Source organism: Oncorhynchus gorbuscha, unplaced genomic scaffold (genome assembly GCF_021184085.1).
Source record: "Oncorhynchus gorbuscha isolate QuinsamMale2020 ecotype Even-year unplaced genomic scaffold, OgorEven_v1.0 Un_scaffold_4997, whole genome shotgun sequence".
In the NCBI taxonomy this organism is placed as follows: domain Eukaryota; kingdom Metazoa; phylum Chordata; class Actinopteri; order Salmoniformes; family Salmonidae; genus Oncorhynchus; species Oncorhynchus gorbuscha.
In genome coordinates this window covers 6,495-18,058 of record NW_025748899.1, presented here as the reverse complement: position 1 = coordinate 18,058, position 11,564 = coordinate 6,495, and the positions used below count along the sequence as shown (strand labels likewise).

The following is an 11,564-nucleotide window of genomic DNA, read 5'->3' as shown; positions in this document are numbered from 1 at the left end:
TCTCTCTCTCTCTCTCTCTCTCTCTCTCTCTCTCTCTCTCTCTCTCTCTCTCTCTGTCTCTCTCTCTGTCTCTCTCTCTGTCTCTCTCTATCTTTCTCTCTGTCTCTCTCTCTCTCTCTCTCTCTGTCTCTCTCTCTCTCTCTCTCTCTCTCTCTCTCTGTCTCTCTCTCTCTCTCTCTCTCTCTCTCTCTCTCTCTCTCTCTCTCTCTCTCTCTCGATTTGCATAGGGTGTATTAGTGTACAGTCAGTCTAACATTGTTGTGTATTAGAATATGGCAGTTTGTAAGACATCGATCAAACATCCCTCATTAACACCAGATGTCCTTCCTAACGAGAAAGAAGATACCGGAGAAAACGCTGTCTTGCATGATGCATCTGTGTCACCACAGTGTCCCTACCGCAGCGTCCCTACCGCAGCGTAACTTGTCTGATATTAACTAATGATTGACCCATCCAGCAGAGAGAGGGCCCGTGTTTCTCCGTACCAGCCTGGTGGCTCGGTGTGAGTTGAACCCACTGAACACAGAACAGGCGCGGTACATAAAAAAGGCCTTTGGAGGAAAGAGATTCTGAACCCTTTGTTCTCTGCTTTAAAAGGAAGAAGGTTCTTCTTCTCTTCTTCTTCAGGATTACGAAACACACCGAGGTTCCTGGAACTTGGTGGTGGCAACGTATTACCGTGGCCGTTGTGTTCTTGTCATTACACGGTGCTAAGAGGACCTGTTTTGGTGTAAGTCAAACAGATTTCACAAAACTATATTTGTGTGTGTGGGTGTGTCGTGTCGTGTGTGTGTGTGTGTGTGTGTGTGTGTGTGTGTGTGTGTGTGTGTGTGTGTGTGTGTGTGTGTGTGTGTGTGTGTGTGTGTGTGTGTGTGTGTGTGTGTGTGTGTGTGTGTGTGTACCATCCTACCTGACAGGTGCCCCTCGGCTCTGTGCAGGTTTCAGCAGGACAGTCACTGTGCTGTCTGTCTGGTTCAGAGATGTCTCCTGGTCATAGGCTGGCATGGAGGGAGCTGGAAGGACAACACACACACATCAGTCTCCTCTAGATCGAAGGACAACACACACATCAGTCTCCTCTAGATCGAAGGACAACACACACATCAGTCTCCTCTAGATCGAAGGACAACACACACATCAGTCTCCTCTAGATCGAAGGACAACACACACATCAGTCTCCTCTAGATCGAAGGACAACACACACATCAGTCTCCTCTAGATCGAAGGACAACACACACATCAGTCTCCTCTAGATTGAAAGACAACACACACATCAGTCTCCTATAGATCGAAGGACAACACACACATCAGTCTCCTCTTGATAGAAGGAAAACACACACATCAGTCTCCTCTTGATAGAAGGACAACACACACATCAGTCTCCTATAGATCGAAGGACAACACACACATCAGTCTCCTCTTGATAGAAGGAAAACACACACATCATTCTCCTCTAGATCGAAGGACAACACACACATCAGTCTCCTCTAGATCGAAGGACAACACACACATCAGTCTCCTCTAGATCGAAGGACAACACACACATCAGTCTCCTCTAGATCGAAGGACAACACACACATCAGTCTCCTCTAGATCGAAGGACAACACACACATCAGTCTCCTCTAGATCGAAGGACAACACACACATCAGTCTCCTCTAGATCGAAGGACAACACACACATCAGTCTCCTCTAGATCGAAGGACAACACACACATCAGTCTCCTCTAGATCGAAGGTGTCATGTTTGTCATTTATTATCATGTCTTGTCCCTGTGCTCCCCATGCTATTCGTTTCCCTCTGCTGGTCTTATTTGGTTCTTTCCCTCCTTCTATCCCTCTCTCTCCCCCTCCCTCTCTCACTCTCTCGCTCTCTCTTCTCTCTATCGTTCCGTTCCTGCTCCCAGCTGTTCCTATTCCCCTAATCATCATTTAGTCTTCCCACACCTGTTCCCGATCCTTTCCCCTGATTAGAGTCCCTATTTATTCCTTTGTGATCCGTTCCTGTCCCGTCGGTTCCTTGTTTTGTATTCACCATGCTGTGATTGTGTTTCGCCCTGTCCTGTCGTGTTTTTTGCCTTCATCAGATGCTGCGTGTGAGCAGGTGGCTCTATCAACTACGGCCTGCGCCTACCCGAAGCGACCTGCAGTCTGTGGCCGCTTCTCTAGTTATTCCCCTCTACAGACTAGAGGATTTTTGTTATTCCCTGTTTGGATTTAAATAAACTCTGTTTCTGTTAAGTCGCTTTTGGGTCCTCTTTCACCTGCATGACAGAAGGAACCGACCGAGGAATGGACCCAGCGACTTCAGACGCTCGTTACACTGCCGTCGAGATCCAAGGAGCCATGCTCGGCAGACACGAGCAGGAATTGTCTGCTGCTCGCCATGCCGTGGAGAACCTGGCCGCTCAGGTTTCCGACCTCTGGACAGTTCCAGAGTCTACGTCTCGTGCCACCTGTTACTTCCTGGCCTGCCGAGCCTCCAGAACCTAGGGTTAATAACCCACCTTGCTACTCCGGGCAGCCCACTGAGTGCCGCTCCTTTCTCACGCAGTGTGAGATTGTGTTCTCTCTCCAACCCAACACATACTCTAGAGAGAGAGCTCGGGTTGCTTACGTCATTTCACTCCTTACTGGCCGGGCTCGAGAATGGGGCACAGCTATCTGGGAGGCAAGGGCTGATTGCTCTAACAAATTCCAGAACTTTAAAGAGGAGATGATTCGGGTTTTTGACCGTTCAGTTTTTGGTGGGGAGGCTTCTAGGGCCCTGGCTTCCTTATGCCAAGGTGAACGGTCCATAACGGATTATTCCATTGAGTTTCGCACTCTTGCTGCCTCTAGTGAGTGGAACGAGCCGGCGCTGCTCGCTCGTTTTCTGGAGGGACTCCACGCAGTGGTTAAGGATGAGATTCTCTCCCGGGAGGTTCCTTCAGATGTGGACTCTTTGATTGCTCTCGCCATCCGCATAGAACGACGGGTAGATCTTCGTCACCGGGCTCGTGGAAGAGAGCTCGCATCAACGGTGTTTCCCTGCTCCGCATCGCAACCATCTCCCTCCTCTGGCTTTGAGACTGAGCCCATGCAGCTGGGAGGGATTCGCATCTCGAATAAGGAGAGGGAACGGAGGATCACCAACCGCCTGTGCCTCTATTGCGGAGTTGCTGGACATTTTGTTAATTCATGTCCAGTAAAAGCCAGAGCTCATCTGTAAGCGGAGGGCTACAGGTGAGCGCAACTACTCAAGTCTCTCCATCAAGGTCCTGTACTACTTTGTCGGTCCACCTACGCTGGACCGGTTCGGGTGCTACATGTAGTGCCTTGATAGACTCTGGGGCTGAGGGTTGTTTCATGGACGAAGCATGGGTTCGGAAACATGACATTCCTTTCAGAGAGTTAGATAAGCCTACGCCCATGTTCGCCTTAGATGGTAGTCATCTTCCCAGTATCAGATTTGAGACACTACCTTTAACCCTCACAGTATCTGGTAACCACAGTGAGACTATTTCTTTTTTGATTTTCCGTTCACCGTTTACACCTGTTGTTTTGGGTCATCCCTGGCTAGTATGTCATAATCCTTCTATTAATTGGTCTAGTAATTCTATCCTATCCTGGAACGTTTCTTGTCATGTGAAGTGTTTAATGTCTGCCATCCCTCCCGTTTCTTCTGTCCCTACTTCTCAGGAGGAACCTGGCGATTTGACAGGAGTGCCGGAGGAATATCATGATCTGCGCACGGTCTTCAGTCGGTCCCGAGCCAACTCCCTTCCTCCTCACCGGTCGTATGATTGTAGTATTGATCTCCTTCCGGGGACCACTCCTCCTCGAGGTAGACTATACTCTCTGTCAGCTCCCGAACGTAAGGCTCTCGAGGATTATTTGTCTGTGTCTCTTGACGCCGGTACCATAGTGCCTTCTTCTTCTCCGGCCGGGGCGGGGTTCTTTTTTGTTAAGAAGAAGGACGGTACTCTGCGCCCCTGCGTGGATTATCGAGGGCTGAATGACATAACGGTTAAGAATCGTTATCCGCTTCCCCTTATGTCATCAGCCTTCGAGATTCTGCAGGGAGCCAGGTGCTTTACTAAGTTGGACCTTCGTAACGCTTACCATCTCGTGCGCATCAGAGAGGGGGGACGAGTGGAAAACGGCGTTTAACACTCCGTTAGGGCATTTTGAGTACCGGGTTCTGCCGTTCGGTCTCGCCAATGCGCCAGCTGTTTTTCAGGCATTAGTTAATGATGTTCTGAGAGACATGCTGAACATTTTTGTTTTTGTCTATCTTGACGATATCCTGATTTTTCTCCGTCACTCGAGATTCATGTTCAGCACGTTCGACGTGTTCTACAGCGCCTTTTAGAGAATTGTCTCTACGTAAAGGCTGAGAAGTGCTCTTTTCATGTCTCCTCCGTTACTTTTCTCGGTTCCGTTATTTCCGCTGAAGGCATTCAGATGGATTCCGCTAAGGTCCAAGCTGTCAGTGATTGGCCCGTTCCAAGGTCACGTGTCGAGTTGCAGCGCTTTTAGGTTTCGCTAATTTCTATCGGCGTTTCATTCGTAATTTCGGTCAAGTTGCTGCCCCTCTCACAGCTCTTACTTCTGTCAAGACGTGTTTTAAGTGGTCCGGTTCCGCCCAGGGAGCTTTTGATCTTCTAAAAGAACGTTTTACGTCCGCTCCTATCCTCGTTACTCCTGACGTCACTAGACAATTCATTGTCGAGGTTGACGCTTCAGAGGTAGGTGTGGGAGCCATTCTATCCCAGCGCTTCCAGTCTGACGATAAGGTTCATCCTTGCGCTTATTTTTCTCATCGCCTGTCGCCATCTGAGCGCAACTATGATGTGGGTAACCGTGAACTGCTCGCCATCCGCTTAGCCCTAGGCGAATGGCGACAGTGGTTGGAGGGGGCGACCGTTCCTTTTGTCGTTTGGACAGACCATAAGAACCTTGAGTACATCCGTTCTGCCAAACGACTTAATGCCCGTCAAGCTCGTTGGGCGTTGTTTTTCGCTCGTTTCGAGTTTGCGATTTCTTACCGTCCGGGTAGCAAGAACACCAAGCCTGATGCCTTATCCCGTCTGTTTAGTTCTTCTGTGGCTTCTACTGATCCCGAGGGGATTCTTCCTTATGGGCGTGTTGTCGGGTTAACAGTCTGGGGAATTGAAAGACAGGTTAAGCAAGCACTCACGCACACTGCGTCGCCGCTTGTCCTAGTAACCTCCTTTTCGTTCCTGTTTCCACTCGTCTGGCTGTTCTTCAGTGGGCTCACTCTGCCAAGTTAGCTGGTCATCCCGGTGTTCGAGGCACTCTTGCGTCTATTCGCCAGCGCTTTTGGTGGCCGACTCAGGAGCGTGACACGCGCCGTTTCGTGGCTGCTTGTTCGGACTGCGCGCAGACTAAGTCGGGTAACTCTCCTCCTGCCGGTCGTCTCAGACCGCTCCCCATTCCTTCTCGACCATGGTCTCACATTGCCTTAGACTTCATTACCGGTCTGCCTTTGTCTGCGGGAAGACTGTGATTCTGACGGTTGTCGATAGGTTCTCTAAGGCGGCACATTTCATTCCCCTCGCTAAACTTCCTTCCGCTAAGGAGACGGCACAAATCATTATTGAGAATGTATTCAGAATTCATGGCCTCCCGTTAGACGCCGTTTCAGACAGAGGCCCGCAATTCACGTCACAGTTTTGGAGGGAGTTCTGTCGTTTGATTGGTGCGTCCGTCAGTCTCTCTTCCGGGTTTCATCCCCAGTCTAACGGTCAAGCAGAGGGGGCCAATCAGACGATTGGTCGCATACTACGCAGCCTTTCTTTCAGAAACCCTGCGTCTTGGGCAGAACAGCTCCCTGGGCAGAATACGCTCACAATTCGCTTCCTTCGTCTGCTACGGGTTATCTCCGTTTCAGAGTAGTCTGGGTTACCAGCCTCCTCTGTTCTCATCCCAGCTTGCCGAGTCCAGCGTTCCCTCCGCTCAAGCGTTTGTCCAACGTTGTGAGCGCACCTGGAGGAGGGTGAGGTCTGCACTTTGCCGTTACAGGGCACAGACGGTGAGAGCCGCCAATAAACGCAGGATTAAGAGTCCAAGGTATTGTTGCGGCCAGAGAGTGTGGCTTTCCACTCGCAACCTTCCTCTTCGACAGCTTCTCGTAAGTTGACTCCGCGGTTCATTGGTCCGTTCCGTGTCTCCCAGGTCGTCAATCCTGTCGCTGTGCGACTGCTTCTTCCGCGACATCTTCGTCGCGTCCATCCTGTCTTCCATGTCTCCTGTGTTAAGCCCTTTCTTCGCACCCCGTTCGTCTTCCCTCCCCCTCCCGTCCTTGTCGAGAGCGCACCTATTTACAAGGTACATAAGATCATGGACATGCGTTCTCGGGGACGGGGTCACCAATACCTAGTGGATTGGGAGGTTACGGTCCTGAGGAGAGGAGTTGGGTTCCGTCTCGGGACGTGCTGGACCGTTCACTCATCGATGATTTCCTCCGTTGCCGCCAGGATTCCTCCTCGAGTGCGCCAGGAGGCGCTCGGTGAGTGGGGGTACTGTCATGTTTGTCATTTATTATCATGTCTTGTCCCTGTGCTCCCCATGCTATTCGTTTCCCTCTGCTGGTCTTATTTGGTTCTTTCCTCCTTCTATCCCTCTCTCTCCCTCCCTCTCTCACTCTCTCGCTCTCTCTTCTCTCTATCGTTCCGTTCCTGCTCCCAGCTGTTCCTATTCCCCTAATCATCATTTAGTCTTCCCACACCTGTTCCCGATCCTTTCCCCTGATTAGAGTCCCTATTTATTCCTTTGTGATCCGTTCCTGTCCCGTCGGTTCCTTGTTTTGTATTCACCATGCTGTGATTGTGTTTCGCCCTGTCCTGTCGTGTTTTTTGCCTTCATCAGATGCTGCGTGTGAGCAGGTGGCTCTATCAACTACGGCCTGCGCCTACCCGAAGCGACCTGCAGTCTGTGGCCGCTTCTCTAGTTATTCCCCTCTACAGACTAGAGGATTTTTGTTATTCCCTGTTTGGATTTAAATAAACTCTGTTTCTGTTAAGTCGCTTTTGGGTCCTCTTTCACCTGCATGACAGAAGGACAACACACACATCAGTCTCCTATAGATCGAAGGACAACACACACATCAGTCTCCTCTTGATAGAAGGAAAACACACACATCATTCTCCTCTAGATCGAAGGACAACACACACATCAGTCTCCTCTAGATCGAAGGACAACACACACATCAGTCTCCTCTAGATCGAAGGACAACACACACATCAGTCTCCTCTAGATCGAAGGACAACACACACATCAGTCTCCTCTAGATCGAAGGACAACACACACATCAGTCTCCTCTAGATTGAAAGACAACACACACATCAGTCTCCTATAGATCGAAGGACAACACACACATCAGTCTCCTCTTGATAGAAGGAAAACACACACATCAGTCTCCTCTTGATAGAAGGACAACACACACATCAGTCTCCTATAGATCGAAGGACAACACACACATCAGTCTCCTCTTGATAGAAGGAAAACACACACATCATTCTCCTCTAGATCGAAGGACAACACACACATCAGTCTCCTCTAGATCGAAGGACAACACACACATCAGTCTCCTCTAGATCGAAGGACAACACACACATCAGTCTCCTCTAGATCGAAGGACAACACACACATCAGTCTCCTCTAGATCGAAGGACAACACACACATCAGTCTCCTCTAGATCGAAGGACAACACACACATCAGTCTCCTCTAGATCGAAGGACAACACACACATCAGTCTCCTCTAGATCGAAGGACAACACACACATCAGTCTCCTCTAGATCGAAGGACAACACACACATCATTCTCCTCTAGATCGAAGGACAACACACACATCATTCACCTCTAGATCGAAGGACAACACACACATCAGTCTCCTCTAGATCGAAGGACAACACACACATCAGTCTCCTCTAGATTGAAAGACAACACACACATCAGTCTCCTCTAGATCGAAAGACAACACACACATCAGTCTCCTCTAGATCGAAGGACAACACACACATCAGTCTCCTCTAGATCGAAGGACAACACACACATCAGTCTCCTCTAGATCGAAGGACAACACACGCATCAGTCTCCTCTAGATCGAAGGACAACACACGCATCAGTCTCCTCTAGATCGAAGGACAACACACGCATCAGTCTCCTCTAGATCGAAGGACAACACACACATCAGTCTCCTCTAGATCGAAGGACAACACACACATCATTCTCCTCTAGATCGAAGGACAACACACACATCATTCTCCTCTAGATCGAAGGACAACACACACATCAGTCTCCTCTAGATCGAAGGACAACACACACATCATTCTCCTCTAGATCGAAGGACAACACACACATCATTCTCCTCTAGATCGAAGGACAACACACACATCATTCTCCTCTAGATCGAAGGACAACACACACATCAGTCTCCTCTAGATCGAAGGACAACACACACATCAGTCTCCTCTAGATAGAAGGAAAACACACACGTCAAGACTCCTTTACAAACATTAGAAACATTCTCCTATGTCCCCAACATTAGAAATATTCCCCTATGTCCCCAACATTAGTAACATTCTCCTATGTCCCAACATTAGAAACATTCTCCTATGTCCCCAACATTAGAAACATTCTCCTATGTCCCCAACATTAGAAACATTCTCCTATGTCCCCAACATTAGAAACATTCTCCTATGTCCCCAACATTAGAAACATTCTCCTATGTCCCCAACATTAGAAACATTCTCCTATGTCCCCAACATTAGAAACATTCTCCTATGTCCCAAGATTAGAAACATTCTCCTATGTCCCCAACATTAGAAACATTCTCCTATGTCCCCAACATTAGAAACATTCTCCTATGTCCCCAACATTAGAAACATTCTCCTATGTCCCAACATTAGAAACATTCTCCCACCGAGGGAGAACATGACCACCGAGGGATTGGTGTGGGACATTTGCAAAAGCTATACGCACTATGGTGCAACATGTGATAATAATATAATGCCAGAAGGCAAGGTGAAGGTACTAACATATTGCCTATACCTAATCAATCCTTTAAGAGCAACACTAGAACCAAGATGATAGGGGTATAGTGTTAATGTCTAGGCTAGAGGATAGGGGTCTAGTGTTAATGTCTAGGCTAGAGGATAGGGGTCTAGTGTTAATGTCTAGGCTAGAGGATAGGGGTCTAGTGTTAATGTCTAGGCTAGAGGATAGAGGGTCTAGTTTTAGTGTCTAGGCTAGAGGATAGGGGTCTAGTGTTAGTGTCTAGGCTAGAGGATAGGGGTCTAGTGTTAGTGTCTAGGCTAGAGGATAGAGGGTCTAGTGTTAGTGTCTAGGCTAGAGGATAGGGGTCTAGTGTTAGTGTCTAGGCTAGAGGATAGGGGTCTAGTGTTAGTGTCTAGGCTAGAGGATAGGGGTCTAGTGTTAGTGTCTAGGCTAGAGGATAGGGGTCTAGTGTTAATGTCTAGGCTAGAGGATAGGGGTCTAGTGTTAATGTCTAGGCTAGAGGATAGAGGTCTAGTTTTAGTGTCTAGGCTAGAGGATAGGGGTCTAGTGTTAGTGTCTAGGCTAGAGGATAGAGGTCTAGTTTTAGTGTCTAGGCTAGAGGATAGGGGTCTAGTGTTAGTGTCTAGGCTAGAGGATAGAGGGTCTAGTGTTAGTGTCTAGGCTAGAGGATAGAAGTCTAGTTTTAGTGCCTAGGCTAGAGGATAAGGGGTGTAGTGTTAGGAGGTAGGAGTTAGGGGCTAGGGCTAGGGACTGACCTGATATCTTGGTGGTGAACTGTGTGATGACTGGGGGGCCATAGCCCTTGGATCTGTACTAGTGACTAGGAGGTAGGAGTTAGGGGCTAGGGCTAGGAACTGACCTGATATCTTGGTGGTGAACTGTGTGATGACTGGGGGGCCATAGCCCTTGGCGGTGGAGGCTCTGAGAGTGAAGGAGTAGGTAGATCCTGGGTAGAGACCCAGGAAGATGTGGCTGCTTTCGTTGACGTGGTTCAGGACTTTCCCACTCTGGTTGGATAGATCCAGCTCAGGATCAAAGGAGCTCACTGCCTTGAAGGAGATCTGAAAACAGACAGACAGACAGACAGACAGACAGACAGACAGACAGACAGACAGACAGACAGACAGACAGACAGACAGACAGACAGACAGACAGACAGACAGACAGACAGACAGACAGACAGACAGACAGACAGACAGACAGACAGACAGACAGACAGACAGACAGACAGACAGACAGACAGACAGACAGACAGACAGACAGACAGACAGACAGACAGACAGACAGACAGACAGACAGACAGACAGACAGACAGACAGACAGACAGACAGACAGACAGACAGACAGACAGACAGACAGACAGACAGACAGACAGACAGACAGACAGACAGGGAGACATGATTATAACATGTAATTAAGCCTAGCAGGGCATAATGTGTTCCTCTCACGATAGTAACCTGCTAGTACAGGAAAATGTGATCAACACCAGCGATCCTGCCAAGTGATTCATGTCTCCTGCACAGTGCAGATGGGTGGCCAGTGTTAGGGCAATTGTGGATGCAGGTTTTTGCTCAACCAAAACCGTTTAACCATGTTCTTGGGCTGTACTTGCCAGAAATCACAGACATAAAGTTATAGATCCTGCTGAAGTGTTAACTCTGTAGTCTAGTTGTTTATCTAGTATCATCACTGTTAACTCTAGTGTAGTCTAGTTGTTTATCTAGTATCATCACTGTTAACTCTCTGTAGTCTAGTTGTTTATCTAGTATCATCACTGTTAACTCTCTGTAGTCTAGTTGTTTATCTAGTATCATCACTGTTAACTCTCTGTAGTCTAGTTGTTTATCTAGTATCATCACTCACTCTCTGTAGTCTGTTAACTCTCTGTAGTCTAGTTGTTTTATCTAGTATCATCACTGTTAACTCTCTGTAGTCTAGTTGTTTATCTAGTATCATCACTGTTAACTCTCTGTAGTCTAGTTGTTTATCTAGTATCATCACTGTTAACTCTCTGTAGTCTAGTTGTTTATCTAGTATCATCACCCAACATGTTAACTCTCTGTAGTCTAGTTGTTTATCTAGTATCATCACTGTTAACTCTCTGTAGTCTAGTTGTTTATCTAGTATCATCACTGTTAACTCTCTGTAGTCTAGTTGTTTATCTAGTATCATCACTGTTAACTCTCTGTAGTCTAGTTGTTTATCTAGTATCATCACTGTTAACTCTCTGTAGTCTAGTTGTTTATCTAGTATCATCACCCAACATGTTAACTCTCTGTAGTCTATTGTTTATCTCTGTAGTCTAGTTGTTTATCTATCTAGTATCTGTATCAGTTGTTTATCTGTTAACTCTCTGTAGTCTAGTTGTTTATCTAGTATCATCACTGTTAACTCTCTGTAGTCTAGTTGTTTATCTAGTATCATCACTGTTAACTCTCTGTAGTCTAGTTGTTTATCTAGTATCATCACCCAACATGTTAACTCTCTGTAGTCTAGTTGTTTATCTAGTATCATCACTGTTAACTCTCTGTAGTCTAGT

The 11,564-nt window shown here is 47.7% G+C and overlaps 1 protein-coding gene across 1 annotated transcript; it reads right to left on the bottom strand.

Moving 5' to 3' along the window:
- Positions 1-910: 910 nt before the first annotated feature.
- Positions 911-10,086, bottom strand: LOC124028904 (receptor-type tyrosine-protein phosphatase mu-like; the record flags this gene model as incomplete). The annotated part of the gene is made up of 2 exons (XM_046340815.1): positions 911-1,013; positions 9,885-10,086. Coding segments are annotated over 2 exons (305 nt in total), but the record flags the coding sequence as incomplete, so codon positions are not given.
- Positions 10,087-11,564: the final 1,478 nt, after the last annotated feature.